General features: G+C 45.9%; 1 protein-coding gene across 1 annotated transcript in view; it reads right to left on the bottom strand.

Annotated features, from left to right (window-relative positions):
* LOC118372715 (A disintegrin and metalloproteinase with thrombospondin motifs 6-like) overlaps positions 1-24382 on the bottom strand; it is a 174654-nt gene that overhangs the window by 136861 nt on the left and 13411 nt on the right. The window contains exons 5-7 of the mRNA XM_052458315.1: positions 21686-21936; positions 20883-20966; positions 16325-16470 (exon numbers count right to left, since the gene is read on the bottom strand). Coding sequence (XP_052314275.1) covers positions 16325-16470; positions 20883-20966; positions 21686-21936 — 481 coding nt within the window. The remainder of the gene's footprint in view (positions 1-16324; positions 16471-20882; positions 20967-21685; positions 21937-24382) is intronic.

Below are 24382 nucleotides of genomic sequence, written 5' to 3'. Positions count from 1 at the left end.
AGTCCATTATATTATACTCTACTCTATTATATTCTACTATATTCTACTCTACTCTATCCTAGTCTATTATATTCTACTATACTCTATCATAGTATATTATATTCTACTATATTCTACTCTACTCTATCCTAGTCTATTATATTCTACTCTACTCTATCCTAGTCTATTATATTCAAATCTACTCTATCCTAGTCTACTATATTCTGCTCTACTCTATCCTAGTCTATTATATTCTACTATATTCTACTCTACTCTATCCTAGTCTATTATATTATACTATACTCTATCCCAGTCTATTATATTCTACTCTACTCTATTATATTCTACTATATTCTCTTCTACTCTACTCTATCCCAGTCTATTATATTCTACTCTACTCTATCCCAGTCTATTATATTCTACTCTACTCTATTATATTCTACTATATTCTACTCTACTCTATCCCAGTCTATTATATTCTACTCTACTCTATCCCAGTCTATTATATTCTACTCTACTCTATCCTAGTCTATTTTATTCTACTATATTCTACTCTACTCTATCCTAGTCTATTATATTATACTATACTCTATCCCAGTCTATTATATTCTACTCTACTCTATCCCAGTCTATTATATTCTACTCTATCCCAGTCTATTATATTCTACTCTACTCTATCCTAGTCTATTATATTCTACTATATTCTACTCTACTCTATCCCAGTCTATTATATTCTACTCTACTCTATCCCAGTCTATTATATTCTACTCTACTCTATCCCAGTCTATTATATTCTACTCTACTCTATCCTAGTCTATTATATTCTACTCTACTCTATCCCAGTCTATTATATTCTACTCTACTCTATCCCAGTATATTATATTCTACTCTACTCTATCCTAGTCTATTTTATTCTACTCTAAGCACCTCTGCTGTTGAAATGGGGCATCTCGGGCATCCACCTGCAGTATTTGACCGTGGTTTTTATACTGCAACTGTCACGACTCCCACAGAAGGTGGCTCCCCTGCCTGTTCGGGCGGCGCTCGGTGGTCGTCGTCGCCGGTCTACTAGCTGCCACCGATTTTGGGCGTTAGCATTGGATACCGAAATAAAGTCCAGTTTCCCCAGTATCCTCTGCTCTCTGCATTTGACTCCGCACCCACCACTCCAGGCGTTGTGACAGCAACAGATTAGTCAAATCATGAAGGTTTGTCCTTCTATAAATGTATTTAAATGTCAACCAGCTAACACACAGGCAGGCAGGCAGGCAGGCAGGCAGGCAGGCAGGCTGGCAGGCAGGCAGGCAGGCAGGCAGGCAGGCTGGCAGAGAGCAACACAGTCTTTGAAGTCTATTAAGACCCTGCTGTGTCCCTGTTGTAGCCCTCTCTGTCTGTCTGTCTGTCTGTCTGTCTGTCTGTCTGTCTGTCTGTCTGTCTGTCTGTCTGTCTGTCCCTCCGTCCTCCCATTTATTTGTCTGTCTCTCTGATAGAATACTAATCCAATCCAACGCAGGACAAACCCCTGAATGTTAAACAACACATCATACATTTACCAGTCATTCCTAAACTTTTCATCTACTAAAAACCCAATGACACTGCAAATAAAATGTTGTTTTGCCCCCCTCGGTCCGTCTCCCCTCCACCCCCCTACCCTGGTAGACCGGTTCCAAACCCATGAGGTACGGTCTCCAGGACAAACAGACTCCACCTCATTTACAAAATCTATTTATTTAGATTTATGTCCTTTAATTTCCCCCTGGGTTTCTCAAACACCACGGGCCACGTTCCAAACTAGACACAAACCCAGAACCTAATAAAGCAACAACAGCGAGGGAAGGAGAGGTCACTATGTATAGCACAGTGCCTAGAGGGATGAGCTGGACCTGTACCATACATAACCTCCTCAGGGATAATGACTGTAACGACGGCAGAACAAGAGAACCATAAGAACATAGGAGAGAGAGAGAGCGAGAGAGAGAGAGATGTATTATTTTATTACAATGTATATTGTATACATTATTGCTTTGGTAATAGTTGGTTTTTCATGCAAATGAAGCAGCTTGAATTTGAGAGAGAGCGAGTGCGAGAGCAAGGGGAGCGGAGATAGAGAGACAGAAATAGACATACAGACAGGATAGTGAAGGATATGTCACCATCATTCCTCGAAGAATGAGCTATCAGAACAGACCGTCCACCTCAAGGATAATGTCTCTTCCTTATGTTTCTGACTGACCACAACCAGACCGCAACCACAGGATACCAACGCCATGACAACCTCTGCCATGAACACTTCTACTATGACATCATGCTTGCTGTGTGCTCACTGTAACCACAGTCTGCGCTCTGCAGGGTGAACCAACCTCACATTGCACGCTTAGAAGTTTGATTTAATTTTATGGATCGTGGGCTTGCGTTAAGGCTAGGGATTCCCTTGGTGTCGTTAGATCGACCTTTCCCCGTGCACTCCTTAGATAGCCGACCATTAGGGTCAGGAGTAATTAGGGAGGCTACGGTGCCGCTGGACATGGTAACGCAGGGTGATCATAAGGAGCAGATTAGCCTGTTCCTTATAGATTCACCTGCGTTTCCAGTGGTGTTGGGGGTTCCCTGGTTAGCTCAACACAGCCCAGTGATTTCTTGGCGACAGGGGGCTCTTAAGGGGTGGTCAGAGGAGTGTTCAGGTAGGTGTATAGGAGTTGCCGTTGGTGCGACTACGGTGGAGAGTCCAGACCAAGTTTCCACCGTGCGCATTCCCTCTGAATATGCCGATTTGGCTATCGCCTTCAGTAAAGGGAAGGCGACCCAATTACCACCTCATCGTCGAGAGGACTGCGCGATAAACCTTCTGGAAAACGCTGCACTTCCTAGGAGTCACGTGTATCCATTGTCCCAGGAGGAGACAGTTGCGATGGAAACATATGTTTCCGAATCGCTGGGACAAGGGTACATTCAGTCCTCCATATCACCCGTCTCCTCAAGCTTCTTTTTTGTGAAGAAGAAGGATGGAGGTCTGCATCCGTGTATTGATTATAGAGGTCTAAATTCCATTACAGTGGGGTTTAGTTACCCACTACCTCTCATCGCTACGGCAAATGGAATCATTTCACGGGGCGCGATTCTTCACAAAACTGGACCTGAGGAGCGCGTATAATCTGGTACGTATCCGGGGAGGAGATGAGTGGAAAACCGCATTTAGTACTACTTCTGGTCATTATGAGTACTGCGTCATGCCATACGGGTTGAAGAATGCTCCAGCCGTTTTCCAATCCTTCGTAGATGAGATTCTCCGAGACCTGCTCGGGCAGGGAGTGGTAGTGTACATTGATGACATCTTGATCTATTCTGCCACACGCGCGGAGCATGTGTCTCTGGTGCGTAAGGTACTTGGGCGACTACTGGAGCATGACCTGTATTGCAAGGCGGAGAAATGTGAGTTTTTCAAACAGTCAGTTTCCTTCCTGGGGTATTGTATTTCCACCTCCGGGGTGGTGATGGAGGATGATCGCGTTACAGCCGTGCGTAATTGGCCGACTCCGACCACGGTGAAAGAAGTGCAGCGGTTTTTAGGGTTTGCCAATTACTACCGGAGGTTTATCCGGGGTTTTGGTCAGGTGGCTGCTCCCATCACCTCACTGCTGAAGGGAGGACCGGTGCGCTTGCGCTGGTCAGCAGAGGTGGGCAGAGCTTTCAGTCATCTGAAGGAGCTGTTCACCAATGCGCCCGTGTTGGCGCATCCGGACCCCTCTTTAGCGTTCATAGTGGAGGTGGATGCGTCCGAGGCTGGGGTTGGAGCCGTGCTGTCCCAACGCTCGGGCGTGCCATCCAAACTCCGCCCGTGTGCTTTCTTTTCGAGCAAGCTCAGCCCAGCGGAGCGAAACTATGATGTGGGGGACCGGGAGTTGTTAGCTGTAGTCAAGGCTCTGAAGGTGTGGAGACATTGGCTTGAGGGGGCTAAATACCCTTTTCTCATCTGGACTGACCATCGTAATCTCGAGTACATCCGGGCAGCTAAGAGACTAAATCCACGTCAGGCTAGATGGTAAATGTTTTTTACTAGGTTCCAGTTTACCCTCACATATCGGCCAGGCTCCCAAAACACCAAAGCTGAAGCACTGTCTCGCCTCTATGATACCGAGGAACGGTCAGTAGAGCCCACTCCCATCATTCCACCGTCATGTCTCGTGGCACCGGTGGTATGGGAGGTGGATGCTGAGATAGAGAGGGCCTCACGGTCAGAGCCGGCTCCTCCTAACTGTCCAGTAGGGACCAAGTACGTGCCGAGGGTGGTCCGGGACAAGCTGATTAGGTGGGCTCATACTCTTCCCTCCTCGGGTCATCCTGGTATCAAGAGGACAGTGCAGAGTCTGAGAGGGAGATACTGGTGGCCCACACTGGCTAAAGACGTGAGATTTTATATCTCCTCCTGCTCAGTGTGTGCTCAGAGCAAGGCTCCTCGGCACCTACCTAGAAGGAAATTACAACCCCTCCCCATTCCACAACGGCCGTGGACACATTTATCGGTGGATTTTCTTACCGACCTTCCCCCGTCCCAGGGAAGTACTACGATCCTGGTCGTTGTGGATCGGTTTTCTAAGTCCTGTCGTCTCATTCCGTTGCCCGGTCTTCCTACGGCCCTGCAGACTGCTGAGGCTTTGTTTACCCATGTCTTCCGGCACTATGGGGTGCCTGAGGACATCGTCTCTGATCGGGGTCCCCAATTCACGTCCAGAGTGTGGAGGGCGTTTATGGAGAGACTGGGGGTCTCGGTTAGCTTAACCTCAGGTTTTCACCCCGAGAGTAATGGGCAGGTGGTGCGCGTTAACCAGGATGTGGACAGGTTTCTGCGGTCCTATTGTCGGGCCCGGCCTGGTGAGTGGGCAAGGTATGTTCCATGGGCCGAACTAGCCCAGAACTCCTTACGCCACTCCTCTACTAACTTCTCTCCTTTTGAGTGTGTGTTAGGTTACCAGCCGGTCCTGGCTCCATGGCATCAGAGTCAGACCGAGGCTCCTGCGGTGGAGGAATGGGTACAGCGCTCCAAGGACACCTGGAAAGCCGTTCAGGACTCATTACGGTTAGCGGGAGAACGGCACAAGAGGAGCGCTGACCAGCACCGCAGTGAGACCCCCGTGTTTGCACCGGGGGACAGGGTCTGGCTCTCGACCCGAAACCTGTCTCTCCGCCTGCCCTGTCGGAAGCTGGGGCCGTTCAAAGTCCTGAGGAGAATAAACGAGGTGTGTTATAGGTTACAACTGGACATCGATGGGCCCCCGGCGTATACAGTTCGAGGCATTCTGGATTCTAGGCGCCGGGTGGGGGGCCTACAGTACCTCGTGGACTGGGAGGGGTACGGCCCGGAGGAGAGATGCTGGGTTCCGGTGAGGGACATTTTGGACCCTTCTCTCCTGATAGAATTCCACCGCCTCCACCCGGATCGCCCAGCACCTCGTCCTCCGGGTCGTCCTCGAGGACGGTGGCGGCGCACTGCGGGAGCCGCGCGTCAGGGGGGGGTACTGTCACGACTTCCGCCGAGGTTGGCTCTCCTGCCCGTTCGGGTGGTGCTCGGCGGTCGTCGTCACCGTCCTACTAGCCACTACCGATCCCTTTTCGTGTATCTGTTGGTTTTGTCTGATTGTTTTCACCTGTGTGTTGTTTAGTTAATTAGTGTCTGTATATAATGTAGGTTGTCCCGCCCTTGTTTTGTGCGGGATTGTTTATTTTGTCATTAATTTCGTCTGTCTGTGTTTTTGTGTTTATTATTCTCCGGTTAGTCTGTTATCCTGTTTTGGATCATTTCACCCTGTGTGTATTTGGGTTGACCGTGTTTATTTTGTTCACCGGAGAATAAACTTTATATCGCTATTTGCTCTCTGCGCCTGATTCCACCCACCTTGATTAGACGTGACACTAGTAGTGTATTCAAGGTTTAAAAAGGCTTCTAAAGTTTGTAATTTCTATTTTAAAATCTCAACTTGATTTTTCCTAACAAAAAATGTATCAACCCCTACAAAAAAAATGAATTAATTTTAATCCACATAATAATTCACATTTCCCGTTGCTGCAGGATTATTTTCCTGCTGTAGCAAACTGGCTCAAATGAAGATCCTACATCTGTATACACATCAATACGGACTTAGTAGTGACAGAGTCTCCAATGCAATACACAAATATCTGTTAAAAACAGTAAGCACACAGCTGAAACAAGGAGATGGAGAACTATGATAAACTGCATGGCCTAGGGCAACCCTCATCAAAATCACTCATTGTCTTGGCTAGGTATTATCTCTAACCCAGATTACTTAGAGACCCAAAAGGGTAAAGAGCTGACCTGTAACATGACCCCTGATGAGGAGGAAGGCGAGGGGTAGGGTAGGGGAGAGGTTGCTGGTTCAAATCCGTGATCAGACTACGTGAAAAATCTGCCAATGTGCACTTTAACAAGACACTTAACGCAAATGTCTCCTGTAGGCTGCTTTGGATAAGAGTGTCTGCTACAGCAGCCTTCTGCTGCTACAGGTACTGGTCTGTACTGGTAAACTTACATCACATCAGCCTTCTGCTGCTACAGGTACTGGTCTGTACTGGTAAACTTACATCACATCAGCCTTCTGCTGCTACAGGGACTGGTCTGTACTGGTAAACTTACATCACATCAGCCTTCTGCTGCTACAGGTACTGGTCTGTACTGGTAAACTTACATCACATCAGCCTTCTGCTGCTACAGAGACTGGTCTGTACTGGTAAACTTACATCACATCAGCCTTCTGCTGCTACAGGGACTGGTCTGAACTGGTAAACTTACATCACATCAGCCTTCTGCTGCTACAGGTACTGGTCTATACTGGTAAACTTACATCACATCAGCCTTCTGCTGCTACAGGGACTGGTCTGTACTGGTAAACTTACATCACATCAGCCTTCTGCTGCTACAGGTACTGGTCTGTACTGGTAAACTTACATCACATCAGCCTTCTGCTGCTACAGGGACTGGTCTGAACTGGTAAACTTACATCACATCAGCCTTCTGCTGCTACAGGTACTGGTCTGTACTGGTAAACTTACATCACATCAGCCTTCTGCTGCTACAGGTCTCTCCAGCATGTGTCTGATGCTAAACCAACACTAGCTGCTAGCCGTTCACTAAAGCCTTTTGTTGTATGCACAGGGAATGCTGTACGCTGCTTACAGAGTTCAGTGATGTTCAGTGACTGTGTTTGTATTATATGCCCTCTACAACATCTCATTATTGTATGAGAGAACTCAATGTCATTGAAGAATCCATAGACTCTAACCACTTCCGGGAAAATTGGAAAACACTAAACAAACAACAACACAAATAATTATCTATCCAAAATGGAGATGTATGGGTAAACCACTTCTCCAATCTTTTTGACTCTATAACAATGAACAATGAACAAATAGCAAAAACATTTACATGATCAAATACAAATCTTAGAATCACTTATTAAAGACTCCCAGAACCCACTGGATTCTCCAGTTACCTTGAATGAGCTACAGGACAAAATAACAACTCTCCAACCCAAAAAGGCATGTGGTGTTGATGGTATGCGCAATGAAATGATCAAATATACAGACAACAAATTCCAATTAGCTATACGAAAACTCTTTAACATCATCCTTAGCTCTGGCATCTTCCCCAGTATTTGGAACCAAGGACTGATCACCCCAATCCACAAAAGTGGAGACAAATTTGACCCCAATAGCTACCGTGGGATATGCGTCAACAGCAACCTTGGGAAAATCCTCTGCATTATCATTTACAGCAGACTTGTACATTTCCTCAGTGAAAACAATGCACTGAGCAAATGTCAAATTGTTTTTTTTACCAAATTACCGTACAACAGACCACGTATGCACCCTGCACACCCCAATTGACAAAAAAACTAAACAAAACAAATTCAAAGTCTTCTCATGCTTTGTTTCTAGGTTAGACTACTGCAATGCTCTACTTTGCGGCTACCCAGATAAAGCACTAAATAAACTTCAGTTAGTGCTAAATACGGCTGCTAGAATCCTGACTAGATTGGTCCTGCCGAACATACCTACCTGAACAATATTAACATATGTTTGCAGCATGTTACATTTCTAATCCTGAGTTAAGAGTAAAAAATAAAAACATCGTAGGTACGCTACGGTCACAAGACGCAGGCCTCCTAATTGTCCCTAGAATTTCGAAGCAAACAGCTGGAGGCAGGGCTTTCTCCTATAGAGCTCAATTTTTATGGAATGGTCTGCCTACCCATGTGAGAGACTCAACCTTTAAGTCTTTACTGAAGACTCATCTCTTCTGGCCCAGGAGTGTGAAGGTGAACGGAAAGGCTCTGGAGCAACGAACCGCCCTTGCTGTCAATGCCTGGCCGGTTCCTCTCTTTCCACTGGGATTCTCTGCCTCTAACCCTATTACAGGGGCTGAGTCACTGGCTTACTAGGGCTCTTTCACACCGTCCCTAGGAGGGGTGCGTCACTTGAGTGGGTTGAGTCACTGATGTGATCTTCCTGTCTTGGTTGGCGCCCCCCCCTTGGGTTGTGCCATGGCGGAGATCTTTGTGGGCTATACTCGGCCTTGTCTCAGGATGGTAAGTTGGTGGTTGAAGATATCCCTCTAGTGGTGTGGGGACTGTGCTTTGACAAAGTGGGTGGGGTTATATCCTTCCTGTTTGGCCCTGTCCGGGGGTGTCATCGGATGGGGCCACAGTGTCTCCTGACCCCTCCTGTCTTAGCCTCCAGTATTTATGCTGCAGTAGTTTATGTGTCGGGGGGCAAGGGTCAGTTTGTTATATCTGGAGTACTTCTCCTGTCCTATCCGGTGTCCTGTGTGAATTTAAGTATGCTCTCTCTAATTCTCTCTTTCTCTCTTTCATTCTCTGTCTCGGAGGACCTGAGCCCTAAGACCATGCCTCAGGACTACCTGACATGATGACTCCTTGCTGTCCCCAATCCACCTCCAGTTTCAACTGTTCTACCTGTGATTATTATTATTTGACCATGCTGGTCATTTATGAACATTTGAACATCTTGACCATGTTCTGTCATAATCGCCACCCGGTACAGCCAGAAGAGGACTGGCCACCCCACATAGCCTGGTTCCTCTCTTGGTTTCTTCCTAGGTTTTGGGCTTTCTAGGGAGTTTTTCCTAGCCACCGTGCTTCTACACCTGCATTGCTTGCTGTTTGGGGTTTAAGGCTGGGTTTCTGTACAGCACTTTGAGATATCAGCTGATGTACGAAGGGCTATATAAATATATTTTATTTTATTTTATTTTGATTTGTTGATTTCAAAAAAGCCTTAGACTCAATTTGGCATGAGGGTCTGCTATACAAATTGATGGAAAGTGGTGTTGGGGGAAAAATAACATTATAAAATCCATGTACACAAACAACAAGTGTGCGGTTAAAATAGGCAAAAAACACACACATTTCTTCCCACAGGGCCGTGGGGTGAGACAGGGATGCAGTTTAAGCCCCACCCTCTTCAACATATATATCAACAAATTGGCGTGGGCACTAGAAAAGTCTGCAGTACCCGGCCTCACCCAATTCGAATCTGAAGTCAAATGTCTACTATTTACTAATGATCTGGTGCTTCTGTCACCAACCAAGGAGGGACTACAGCAGCATCTAGCTATTCTGCACAGATTCTGCCAGACCTGGGCCCTGACAGTAAATCTCAGTAAGACCAAAATAATGGTGTTCCAAAAAAGGTCCAGTTGCCAGGACCACAAATACAAATTTCATCTAGACACCGTTGCCCTAGAGCACACAAAAAACTATACATACTTTGGCCTAAACATCAGTGCCACAGGTAACTTCCACAAAGCTGCAGGGGCAGCAGCGTAGCCTAGTGGTTAGAGCGTTGGACTAGTAACCGGAAGGTTGTGAGTTCAAACCCCCGAGCTGACAAGGTACAAATCTGTCGTTCTGCCCCTGAACAGGCAGTTAACACACTGTTCCCAGGCCGTCATTGAAAATAAGAATATGTTCTTAACTGACTTGCCTGGTTAAATAAAGGTAAAAACAAAATATAAAAAAAAAACCTGTGAATGATCTGAGAGACAAGGCATCAAAAGGAACATAAAATTCAACATACCAATTAGGATCTGGCTAAAAATACTTGAATCAGTTAAAGAACCCATTGCCCTTTATGGTTGGGAGGTCTGGGCTCACCAACCAAGAATTCACAAAATGGGACAAACACCAAATTGAGACTCTGCATGCAGAATTCTGCAAAAAAATCCCCCGTGTACAATGTAGAACACCAAATAATGCATGCAGAGCAGAATTGGGCCGATACCCGCTAATTATCAAAATTCAGAAAGGAGCTGTTCAGTTCTCCATCCACCTAAAAGGAAGCGATTCCCAAACCTTCTGTCTGCGATTCCCAAGCCATCACCTACCGAGAGATGAACCTGGAGAAGAGTCCACTAAGCAAGCTGGTCCTGGAACTCTGTACACAAACACAAACACACCCCACAGAGCTCCAGGACAGCAACACAATTATGAGAAAACAAAAAGATAATTACTTGACACATTGGAAAGAATTAACAAAAAAACAGAGCAGACTAGAATGCTATTTGGCCCTAAACTGACTGACCCAAAATGAAGGAAAGCTTTGACAATATACAGACAGTAGCATAGCTTTGCTACACAGAGAGTACACAGCGGCAGAATACCTGACCACTGTCACTGACCCAAACCGAAGGACAGGTTTGACTATGTACAGACTCAGTGAGCATAGCCTTGCTATTGAGAAAGGCCACCGTAGGCAGACCTGGCTCTCAAGAGAACACTGCCCACAAAATGAGGTGGAAACTGAGCTGCACTTCCTAACCTCCTGCCCAAATTATGACCATATTAGAGACACATATTTCCCTCAGATTACACAGATCCACAAAGAATTAAAAAACAAAACCGATTTTGATAAACTCCCATATCTACTTGGTGAAATACCACAGTGTGCCATCACAGCAGCAAGATTTGTGACCTGTTGCCACAAGAAAAGGGCAACCAGTGAAGAACAAACACCATTGTAAATACAACCCGTATTTATGTTTATTTATTTTCCGCTTTGTACTTTAACCATTTGTACATCGTTACAACACTGTATATATACATAATAAGACATTAGTAATGTCTTTATTATTTTTGAACTTCTGTGAGTGTAATGTTTATTGTTCATTGTTATTATTTATTTCACTTTTGTATATTATCTACCTCACTTGCTTTGGCAATGTTAACATGTGTTTCCCATGCCAATAAAGCCCCTTGAATTGAATAGAACACAGACAGACAGACAGACAGACAGACAGACAGACAGACAGACAGACAGACAGACAGACAGACAGACAGACAGAGTGAATCAGAACTTTGTTAGGGCCTGAGTATAATGGAACATCAAGTTGTGTGTAGGCGATGAGATGAGCTGTGCTGAGCGTCAGGATGCTAACATGCATCTATAAATAGTTAATGATGGACCCAGGAAGCTTTCATTAACCACTGTGTCTGCTAGAAAATCCCCCCATTCCCTGATGGAATCCACCTAAAGAAAGAGCACAGCGATTTTAAGACTGTTTACGTTAGCAACGCGCAACTTTACTGTGTGGCCATTACATTTATGACTAAAAATATCCCTGGAAAAATATCAGGTTAAAACAGGGTTTTATGAGACGATGAGTGATTTTGATGAGGGTTGCCCTCGGCCATGCAATTTATCATAGAACGACACTATCTATACTAAAGTATGTGGAAACCCTTTCAAATGAGTGGATTGGGCTATTTCAGCACCCCTTCAAATGAGTGGATTGGACTATTTCAGCACCCCTTCAAATGAGTGGATTGGGCTATTTCAGCACCCCTTCAAATGAGTGGATTGGGCTATTTCAGCACCCCTTCAAATGAGTGGATTGGGCTATTTCAGCACCCCTTCAAATGAGTGGATTGGGCTATTTCAGCACCCCTTCAAATGAGTGGACTGGGCTATTTCAGCACCCCTTCAAATGAGTGGATTGGGCTGTTTAAGCACCCCTTCAAATGAGTGGATTGGGCTATTTCATCACCCCTTCAAATGAGTGGATTGGGCTGTTTCAGTACCCCTTCAAATGAGTGGATTGGGGTATTTCAGCACCCCTTCAAATGAGTGGATTGGGCTATTTCATCACCCCTTCAAATGAGTGGATTGGGCTGTTTCAGCACCCCTTCAAATGAGTGGATTGGGGTATTTCAGCACCCCTTCAAATGAGTGGATTGGGCTATTTCATCACCCCTTCAAATGAGTGGATTGGGCTGTTTCAGCACCCCTTCAAATGAGTGGATTGGGGTATTTCATCACCCCTTCAAATGAGTGGATTGGGCTATTTCAGCACCCCTTCAAATGAGTGGATTGGGCTGTTTCAGCAAATCAAATCAAATCAAATTTATTTATATAGCCCTTCGTACATCAGCTGATATCTCAAAGTGCTGTACAGAAACCCAGCCTAAAACCCCAAACAGCAAACAATGCAGGTGTAAAAGCACGGTGGCTAGGAAAAACTCCCGAGAAAGGCCAAAACCTAGGAAGAAACCCCTTCAAATGAGCACCCCTTCAAATGAGTGGATTGGGCTATTTCAGCCACGCTCGATGCTGACAGGTGTATCAAATCCAACACACAGCCATGCAATCTCCCTAAACAAACATTGGCAGTAAAATGGCTCAGCGACTTTCAACGTGGCACTGTCATAGGATGCCACCTTTCCAACAAGTCAGTTTGTCAAATTTGTGCCCAGCTAGAGCTGCCCCGGTCAACTGTAAGTGCTGTCTCAGCCGGGAAGTGGGAGGGCACACAAGGGTCTCTGGAAGTGACGTCAGCACAAGAACTGTTCATCAGAAGCTTCATGAAATGGGTTTCTATGGCAGAGCAGCCACACACAAGCTTAAGATCACCATGCGCCATGCCAAGCGTGGGCTGAAGTGGTGTAAAGCTCGCCACCATTGGACTCTGGAGCAGTGGAAACATGTTCTCTGGAGTGATGAATCACACTTCACCATCTGGAAGTCAGACGCACGTATCTTGGTTTGGAGGATGCCAGCAGAACGTTACATAGTGGGAAATGTCAAGTTTGGTGGAGGAGGAATAATGATCTGGGGCTGTTTCTCATGGTTCGGCTCTCATGGTTCATGCACAGAGCCCTGACCTCAAGCCCATCGAACACCTTTGGGATGAATTGTAAAGCCGACTGCGAGCCAGGCCTAATAGCCAAACATCAGTGCCCAACCTCACTAATGCTCTTGTGGCTGAATGGAAGCAAGTCCCTGCAGCAATGTTCCAACATCTAGTAGAAAGCCTTCCCAGAAGAGTGGATGCAGCAAAGGAGGGACCAACTCCATATTAATGCCCATGATTTTGGAATACTATTGGTCATGTAGTGTATGACTATCTCCTTTCCGTCCTTTTCAAGAAGTTCCAAAATAATAAAGACATTACTGATGTCATATTATGTATGGTTACAGTGTTGTAACGATGTACAAATGGTTAAAGTACAAAAGTGAAAATAAATAAACATAAATATGGGTTGTATTTACAATGGTGTTTGTTCTTCACTGGTTAACCTTTTCTTGTGGTAACAGGTCACAAATCTTGCTGCTGTGATGGCACACTGTGGTATTTCACCCAGTAGATATGGGAGTTTATCAAAAACGGGTTTGCTTTTCAAAATTCTTTGTGGATCTGTGTAATCTGAGGGAAATACAGTATGTGTCTCTAATATGGTCATAATTTGGGCAGGGGGTTAGGAAGTGCAGCTCAGTTTCCACCTCATTTTGATGGCAGTGTGCACATAGCCTGTCTTTTCTTGAGAGCCAGGTCTGACTAGGGTGGCATTTCTCAATAGCAAGGCTATGCTCACTGAGTCTGTACATAGTCAAAGCTATCTTTAGGTTTGGGTCAGTCACACTGGTCAGGTATTCTGCCACTGTGTACTCTCTGTTTAGGGCCAAATAGCATTCTAGTCTGCTCTGTTTTTTTGTTCATTCTTTCCAATGTGTCAAGTAATGATCTTTTAGTTTTCTCATGATTTGTTTGGGTCTAATTGTGTTGCTGTCCTGGGGCTCTGTGGGGTGTGTTTGTGTTTGTGAACAGAGCGCCAGGACCAGCTTGCTTAGGGGACTCTTCACTGTAGGTGATGGCTTTGTTATGGAAGGTTTGGGAATCGCTTCCTTTTAGGTGGTTGTAGAATTTGACAGCTCTTTCTTGGATTTTGATAATTAGTGGGTATCGGCCTAATTCTGCTCTGCATGCATATTTGGTGTTCTTCATTGTACACGGATGATATTTTTGCAGAATTCTGCGTGCAGAGTCTCAATTTGGTGTTTGTCCCATTTTGTGAATTCTTGGTTAGTGAGCAGACCCCAGACCTCCACAACCATAAAGGGCAATGGATTCTATAACTGATTCAAGTACAACAAAAGGCATACAACAAAAGGCTTTAGTGAACGGCTAGCAGCTAGTGTTGGTTTAGCATCAGACACACGCTTGAGAGAACTGTCGCAGCAGAAGGCTGATGTGATGTAAGTTTACCAGTACAGACCAGTTCTTCGATATTTATCAGACACTCTTATCCAAAGCAGCTCACTGGTCACCATGGCAACACACACCCGTAGCACACTCTCCAGCAGGTATATTTCACTGGTCATCCCCTAATCCAACACCTCCTTTGGCCGCCTTTCCTTCCATTTCTCCGCTGCCAGTGACTGGAACGAATTGCAAAAATCACTGAAGTTGGAGACTTATCTTCCTCACTAACTTTAAGCATCAGCTCTCAGAGCAGCTTACCGATCGCTGCAGCTGTACACAGCCCATCTGTAAATAGCCCATCCAACCAACTACCTACCTCATCCCATATTTGTTTTTGTTTTCTGCTCTTTTGCACACCAGTGTTTCTACCTGCACATCCTCATCTGCACACCTCTCACTCCAGTGTTAATTGCTAAATTGTAATTACTATTGGCCTATTTATTTCCTGACCTCCGTACCTCCGTACGGTTATTTCCTTACCTCCGTACTTCATTTGATCACACTGTATACAGATTTTTCTATTGTGTTATTGACTGTACTTTTGTTTATTCCATGTGTAACTCAGTGTTGTTTCTATCGCACTGCTTTGCTTTATCTTGGCCAGGTCGCAGTTGTAAATGAGAACTTGTTCTCAACTGCCCTACCTGATTAAATAAAGGGGAAATAAAAATAAACAAATAAAAAGCAACTTACAGGAGAAATGTGCATTAGGTGCCTTGCTAAAGGGCACATTGGCAGATTTTTCATGTATTCTGATCGGGGATTTGAACCCGCAAACTTTCGGCGATTGGCCAAAAGCTCTTAAGCACTAGGTTACCTGCCACCCCTATCTTTATGGTCACTCCTATGGTCACTTCACCAAGTGGTAACTTTACAACAACAGGACTCTGAAGCTGGAGAACGTTACTTGACAGACAAACAACTAAAGTAAACTAGCACTAGTCTAACATTAGTAGAACACCTGGTTTGTACACATCCAGGCAAGGAGAGACAAAAGCAGGGCTTTAACCCATGCCATTTAACCCACAAAACAACAACCCCCCTGCAGTCAAAATAAGTAAGGAATACACATGTTAGTTGCTAGGTTATGTGGTCAAAACAGCTCAGGCAACAATTTAGCCAATAGCAGGTAATGAAATAGATTTTGCTGCAGCAAGGTTACCATGCATTAATGTAGTATGACTGGTATGACAGAGAGGATAGTTTCCCGTTGTCGGTAGCTGTAAGAGGTACAGTACAGTAGGTACTACATACAGACTGAAGCCAGTAATAGATATGAGTAATGACTTGGCTGTGTGTTTCAAAGTTACTGTAGTGTTCTGTCTGTGTAATGCCAACGCAGCACAGAGTCGGAAGGACAGAGTCGGAAGGTGGAAGGACTTCTAAAGTAGGACTGCTAAAGTATTTAAGTAAACATGCTCTCATTGTCCAATGAGTCATCTAAATAAATGTTTGGTCAAGAAGAGTAAGAGACGAACAGTAAGCTAAATAATGACACACTCTTACCACTGGAATAATAATAACAGTGTGTGTGTGTGTGTGTGTGTGTGTGTGTGTGTGTGTGTGTGTGTGTGTGTGTGTGTGTGTGTGTGTGTGTGTGTGTGTGTGTGTGTGTGTGTGTGTGTGTGTGTGTGTGTGTGTGTGTGTGTGTGTGTGTGTGTGTGTGTGTGTGTGTGTGTGTGTGTGAGAAGTTGGAAAGTAGAACCTTTCCCCCATCCAGGTGTCTCTGTTCTTCCCCCAGAGGGTAACAGGTCAGATAGAAAGAGAAGAGATTCCTACCTTGTGATGAGGACAGCGTTGTCATGGTGAGCCATGCCGTTCTCTGGGATGCTGTTCCCATCTCCTTGGTGACTGAGGATAGACTTCTGCCACTTACAAAAGCTGTCTAGAGACTTGTCTGCATGGTGGTTGATCTCCAGGTTGGGCTGGATAGAACATACAGACATTACAACACAGTCTGAATATACAATCCAGATCAGTCTGAATACATCCACAACCCAGAAGAGTCTGAATACATCCACAACCAAGAACAGTCTGAACACATCCACAACCCAGAAGAGTCTGAATACATCCACAACCCAGAACAGTCTGAACACATCCACAACCCAGAAGAGTCTGAATACATCCACGACCCAGAACAGTCTTAATCCACAACCCAGAAGAGTCTGAATACATCCACAACCCAGAACAGTCTGAACACATCCACAACCCAGAAGAGTCTGAATACATCCACGACCCAGAACAGTCTTAATCCACAACCCAGAACAGTCTGAACACATCCACAACCCAGAAGAGTCTGAATACATCCACGACCCAGAACAGTCTTAATCCACAACCCAGAACAGTCTGAATACATCCACAACCCAGAAGAGTCTGAATACATCCACGACCCAGAACAGTCTGAACACATCCACAACCCAGAACAGTCTGAACACATCCACAACCCAGAACAGTCTGAACACATCCACAACCCAGAACAGTCTGAACACATCCACAACCCAGAACAGTCCGAACACATCCACAACCCAGAACAGTCTGAACACATCCACAACCCAGAACAGTCTGAACACATCCACAACCCAGAACAGTCTGAACACATCCACAGCCCAGAACAGTCTTAATCCACAACCCAGAACAGTCTGAACACATCCACAACCCAGAACAGTCCGAACACAATCCACAACCCAGAACAGTCTGAACACATCCACAACCCAGAACAGTCTGAACACATCCACAACCCAGAACAGTCTGAACACATCCACAACCCAGAACAGTCTGAACACATCCACAACCCAGAACAGTCTGAACACATCCACAACCCAGAACAGTCTGAACACATCCACAACCCAGAACAGTCTGAACACATCCACAACCCAGAACAGTCTGAACACATCCACAACCCAGAACAGTCTGAACACATCCACAACCCAGAACAGTCTGAACACATCCACAACCCAGAACAGTCTGAACACATCCACAGCCCAGAACAGTCTTAATCCACAACCCAGAACAGTCTGAACACATCCACAACCCAGAACAGTCCGAACACATCCACAACCCAGAACAGTCTGAACACATCCACAACCCAGAACAGTCTGAACACATCCACAACCCAGAACAGTCTGAACACATCCACAACCCAGAACAGTCTGAACACATCCACAACCCAGAACAGTCTGAACACATCCACAACCCAGAACAGTCTGAACACATCCACAACCCAGAACAGTCTGAACACATCCACAACCCAGAACAGTCTGAACACATCCACAACCTAGAACACACAACACAGTCTGAACACACAGAACCCAGCATTCCGACCAGAACAGGCCCAACATTCTGCACTTGACATATCTAGTGCTGAATTAAGATTAATGCAAGCCACTCAGACTTTCACTTAAATCTCCCATTTTAGATACATTTTAGGACGGGGCAGCAGCGTAGCCTAGTGGTTAGAGCGTTGGACTGGTAACCGGAAGGTTGTGAGTTCAAACCCCCGAGCTGACAAGGTACAAATCTGTCGTTCTGCCCCTGAACAGGCAGTTAACCCACTGTTCCCAGGCCGTCATTGAAAATAAGAATATGTTCTTAACTGACTTGCCTGGTTAAATAAAGGTAAAATTAAAACTGAGATTAGAGAAATACATTTATGTTGATGTCGATAGAAAGAGGGGAACACAGAGAGATAACGAGGAAGACAGAGAATGAGAGAGATGTAAAGAGAGAACGATGAAGACAGAGAGGCAGATTAGGCACATGATCCTATCCGGTTGTATCATTTCCGGTCAAAACTTGTTAACTTGTTGCCAACCTTTGCTACCTGACAACTTTACGGTTTTTACTTTTTAATTACCGTTTATATTTTTTGTTTTTCCCTCACTCAACTTTTTTTCATTCAACTTTTTCACTCCGGACGCTTTATCTGGACGTGGTTCGTCAGGACCTCCACCAGCCGAAGCTAAGTAGTAACATTAACATGATGCCTTCTAATTCCAGTCGCTGTACTCATAATGTACAGGAGAATGATCGCCTTACGGCGAGGATAGCTGTGCTACAAGCCCAGCTTCAGACGCAACCGTTAGGCAAGGGTAATGTCAGTGTAGGAAAAGATGAAACAGCGTCTGTGCCACCAGTAAGTACAGGTAGTAACGTTAGTATAAATCCCCTCGCACGGTCCCTGCAGGACAACTTTCTCATGGCTTCTGGAGGAAAATGCTGTAGGAATGCTCAACCGGTGTCGTTCATTTAGCCGACAGAAACTTTCAACTGGTTTTCCCCATTAAGCAGCGAGTCGGAGTCTGAGGCCAAGCCTTCTCTGGTCTTTTCTCCTCCCGTTACGGGGTCTGAGACGCCGAAGCTTCCCACCATTAGCTTTGACAAATTGAAAACCCTAGTCATTGGCGATTCCATTACCCGCAGTGAGTTCCCTGAATTCCTATTGGACCTTGTAGTCATAGCAGATAATATTCTAATTTTTGGTGACTTTAATATTCACATGGAAAAGTCCACAGACCCACTCTAAAAGACTTTTGGAGCCATCATCGACTCAGTGGGTTTTGTCCAACATGTCTCTGGACCTACTCACTGTCACAGTCATACTCTAGACCTAATTTTGTCCCATGGAATAAATGTTATGGATCTTAATGTTTTTCCTCATAATCCTGGACTATCGGACAGAAAAATGTAGAAAAAATAATCCTTGCTTTTGTTACTTCTAGGTTAGACTACTGCAATGCACTACTTTCCGGCTACCCGGATAAAGCACTAAATAAACTTCAGTTAGTGTTATATACGGCTGCTAGATTCCTGACTAGAACAAAAAAAATGTATCATATTACTCCAGTGTTAGCCTCCCTACACTGGCTTCCTGTTATGGCAAGGGCTGATTTCAAGGTTTTACTGGTAACCTACAATGCATTACATGGGCTTGCTCCTACCTATCTTTCTGATTTGGTCCTGCCGTACATACCTACACATACGCTACGGTCACAAGACACAGGCCTCCTAATTGTCCCTAGAATTTCTAAGCAAACAGCTGGAGGCAGGGTTTTCTCCTATAGAGCCCCATTTTTATGGAATGGTCTGCCTACACATGTGAGAGATGCAGACTCGGTCTCAACCTTTAAGTCTTTACTGAAGACTCATCTCTTCAGTGGGTCATATGATTGAGTGTAGTCTGGCCCAGGAGTGTGAAGGTGAACGGAAAGGCTCTGGAGCAACGAACCACCCTTGATGTCTCTGCCTGGCCGGTCCCCCTCTCTCCACTGGGATTCTCTGCCTCTAACCCTATTATCCCTAAGATATCCCTCTAGTGGTGTGAGGGCTGTGCTTTGGCAAAGTGGGTGGGGTTATATCCTTCCTGTTTGGCCCTGTCCGGGGGTATAATTGGATGGAGCCACAGTGTCCCCTGACCCCTCCTGTCTCAGCCTCCAGTAATTATGCTGCAGTAGTTTATGTGTCGGGGGGCTAGGGTCAGTTTGTTATATCTGGAGTACTTCTCCTGTCTTATCCGGTGTCCTGTGTGAATTTAAGTATGCTCTCTCTAATTCTCTCTTTCTCTTGGAGGACCTGAGCCCTAGGACCATGCCTCAGGACTACCTGGCATGATGACTCCTTGCTGTCCCCAGTCCACCTGGCCGTGCTGCTGCTCCAGTTTCAACTGTTCTGCCTGCGGCTATGTAATCCTGACCTGTTCACCGGATGTGCTACCTGTCCCAGACCTGCTGTTTTCAACTCTCTAGAGACAGCAGGAGTGGTAGAGATACTCTTAATGATCGGCTATGAAAAGCCAACCGACATTTACTCCTGAGGTGCTGACTTGCTGCACCCTCGACAACTACTGTGATTATTATTATTTGACCATGCTGGTCATTTATGAACATTTGAACATATTTGAAAACATACTGGCCACCCCTCATAGCCTGGTTCCTCTCTAGGTTTCTTCGTAGGTTTTGGCCTTTCTAGGGAGTTTTTCCTAGCCACCGTGCTTCTACACCTGCATTGCTTGCTGTTTGGGGTTTTAGGCTGGGTTTCTGTACAGCACTTTGAGATATCAGCTGATGTACGAAGGGCTATTGATTTAGATACAGAGAGAGAGGAAGACAGAGAGAGAAGCAGAGAGAAGCAGAGAGATACAGAGAAAGAGGAAGACAGAGAGAGAGGCAGAGAGAGAAAGAGGAAGACAGAGAGAGAAAGAGGAATACATAGAGAGAGGAAGACAGAGAGAGAAAGAGGAAAACATAGAGAGAAGAAGACAGAGATAGATAGAGGAAGATAGAGAGAGAAAAAGGAAGACAGGGAGAGAAAGAGGAAGACAGAGAGAGAAGAGTGCCCTCACCTGGTCCTCAGTCAGTACGATCAGGCGGGTTACTATAATGTTCACAACGTTTCCTAGGCTGGCATCACGGTAAAGTTTGGCAACCTGACCTCCAGAAAAGAAGAAAAGACACAAAGTCAGACAAACTGTCACAACACTGGATCTGTGTTTTCTTCACACATACTAGGGTTGAAAACAGCAACCACACATCCAGATCACGCTGCGATTTAAATGTCTGTTTTCAGTTAGAGAGAACATTCTGTTAAAATGTTAATGAAAACAAAATTCTATCCAAAGAGAGAAACGCTTCGAATAAGTCCATTGTTCATGTTCTAATACTCTACATTGGCCTGTTTCCAATATCAGCAGGCTAGAGGTGCATCTTAATATCTTTCCTCCAGTCCTTCATCTGTATTGATGTGAAAGACCTGGACAGGTGAAAGTGAGTCCTGACTGCTTTGTAATATTCTGTGAACTCAAACTAACAAAGGGCAGGAGATGAGGAAACAACTACATTAGACCATTGACATGAACCCATTTAAATTGTTTTTTGACCTTTATTTAACTAGGCAAGTCAGTTAAGAACAAATTCTTATTTACAATGACAGCCTACACCGGTCAAACCTGGACGACGCTGGGCCAATTGTGCGCCGCCCTATGGGACTCCCAATCACGGCAGGATGAGATTCAGCCTGGATTTGAACCAGGGACTGTAGTGACACTGCGCCCCTCGGAAGCCCTAGTGATTGACTCCAACTCTATTGTCAGGCTTTTCTTTGAGGCAAAACAACAGTAATCAAAGCGAAAAGCCGGATCAAACTTACAATATTCATCACAGACAGGATATAGTGCTCGATGTCTTTGCGTCCATGGTAACCAACCATCATCTTATCAGCTACCACCAGAGTCTCTACAAAGCGCTCCATGCTGACCGACCGCCTCGGTCTGTAGCCCCTGCCGGGAAGGGAACTGTTGGACCCAGGGGCTGGGGTGGGAGAGAAGGAGTGAGAGGAGGAGGTTGGAGAGGTTGGGGAAGGAGTGCTATGTTGGCAGGGGCTCCCGCTTTTTGTGAGGTCTGCGGATGAAAGAGAGGGAGAGAAAAAAGATGCTCAACCAAGTGAGTAAAGTTGTTGTCTGATGATATGCTGTGAAAAAGAACCATCTCAGATGATTAAATGAAATGGTTTATCTGATGATCATCTTCACAGGGTGTGGTAACTTCAAAAAGAAAGGGAGCCTTTCATACTGTTCACCTCGAGGAAGATTATAAACCCCTGATGATTTGATAACCAATAATCAGTTGAACATTTATTAAACATTAAAAAAACTATTCACTAAATTAAAACAAAATGAATCAGATATACAGTAGCAGTCAAACGTTTGGACACACTTACTCATTCCATGGTTTTTCTTTATTTTTACTCTTTTCTACATTATAGAATAATAGTGAAGACATCAAAACTATGAAATAACACATATGGAATAAAGTAGAAAACAAAAAAGTGTTAAACATTATTTTTTTTATATATATTTGAGATTCCAACCTTTGCCTTGAGGACAGTTTTGCAAACTTGGAATTCTATCAAAAGGCTTCATGAGGTCGTCACCTGAAATGTAAGTCGGACCCGAATTCACTCAACCAGATTCATGAGGTCGTCACCTGAAATGTAAGTCGGACCCGAATTCACTCAAACAGATTCATGAGGTCGTCACCTGAAATGTAAGTCGGACCCGAATTCACTCAAACAGATTCATGAGGTCGTCACCTGAAATGCATTTCAATTAACAGGTGTGACTTGTTAAAAATAAATTTGTGTAATTTCTTACCTCCTTAATGCGTTTGAGCCAATCAGTTGTGTTGTGACAAGGTAGGGGTGATATACAGAAGATAGCCCTATTTGGTAAAATACCAAGTCCATAATATGACAAGAACAGTTCAAATAAGCAAATAGAAACAACAGTCCATTACTTTAAGACATGAAGGTCAGTCAATCTGGAACATTTCAAGAACTTTGAAAGTTTCTTCAAGTGCAGTCGCAAAAACCATTAAGCGCTATGATGAAACTGGCTCTCATGAGGCCAAGCAGGGTGGCCAGGAGGAATGGACATGGGAGGAAATCCTGGATGGAGAAGGACCCTGGACGCAGGCCGGAGAGTATCGCCGTCCAAGAGAGCAGTTGGAGGCAGCGAGAGCGGAACAGCGATGATACGAGAAGATAGAACAACGACGGAAGCACGAGAGGCAGCCCCCCCCAAAATATGTGGGGGGAGGCACACGGGGAGATTGGCAGAGTCAGGGTTTAGACCTGAGCCAACTCCCCGTGCTTACCGTGGGGAGCGTGTGACTGGTCAGGCACTGTGTTATGTGGTGATGCGCACGGTGTCTCCAGTGCGCATTCACAGCCTGGTGCGCTCTGTTCTAGCTTCCCGCAGTTGCCGTGCTAGAGTGGGTATTCAGCCAGGACGGATTGTGCCGGCTCAGCGCTCCTGGTCTCCAGTACGTCTCCTCGGTCCAGGACATCCTGTGCAGGTTCTACGCACTGTGTCGCCAGTGCGCCTTCACAGCCCAGTGCGTCCTGTGCCTCCTCCCCGCACTCGCCCTGAGGTGCGTGTCATCAGCCCGGTGCCACGCACCAGGCCTCCAGTGCGCCTCCACAGTCCAGTATGTCCTGTGCCTCTTCCTCACACTCGCCCTGAGGTGGGTGTCATCAGCCCGGTGCCACCTGTACCGGTCCCATGCATCAGGCCTCCAGTGCACCTCCACAGTCCAGTACGTCCTGTGCCTCCTCCCCGCACTCGCCCTGAGGTGCGTGTCACCAGCGCGGTACCACCAGTTCTGGCACCACGCATCAGGCCTCCAGTGCGCCTCCACAGTCCAGAGCTTCCAGCAACAGTTCCCAGTCCACAGCTTCCGGCGACAGTTCCCAGTCCAGAGCTTCCGGCGACAGTTCCCAGTCCAGAGCTTCCGGCAACAGTTCCCAGTCCAGAGCTTCCGGCAACAGTTCCCAGTCCAGAGCTTCCGGCAACAGTTCCTAGTCCAGAGCTTCCGGCGACAGTTTCCAGTCCAGAGCTTCCGGCGTTGTTTCACAGTCCGGAACCTCCTGAGAAGGTCCACGGTCAGGAACCTCCAGAGACGGTCTAGGGTCCGGAACATCCTGAGACGGTCTACGGTCCGGAACCTCCTGAGACGGTCTACGGTCCGGAGCCTCCTGAGACGATCTGCGGTCCGGAGCCTCCAGCGACGGTCTGCGGTCCAGCGCCTTCAGCAGGGGTTCTCAGTCCAGAGCCTCCTGCGACGATCTACGGTCCGGTTCCTCTGGCGACGATCCACGGTCTGGAGCCTCCGGCAACGATCCACGGTCCGGAGCTTCCGGCGATGCGCCCCACACAGGAGCCGCCCCCGACGCCCTGTGTCATCCATCATAGATGCCCACCCGGACTCTCGCCTATTGAGTCAGGTTTTGCGGTTGGAGTCCGCATCTTTGGGGTGGGTACTGACCATAGTAAGCTGTTTATTCTCT

This window comes from Oncorhynchus keta, chromosome 12, assembly GCF_023373465.1.
Source record: "Oncorhynchus keta strain PuntledgeMale-10-30-2019 chromosome 12, Oket_V2, whole genome shotgun sequence".
NCBI lineage: Eukaryota > Metazoa > Chordata > Actinopteri > Salmoniformes > Salmonidae > Oncorhynchus > Oncorhynchus keta.
This window is presented reverse-complemented; position numbering and strand designations above follow the sequence as displayed.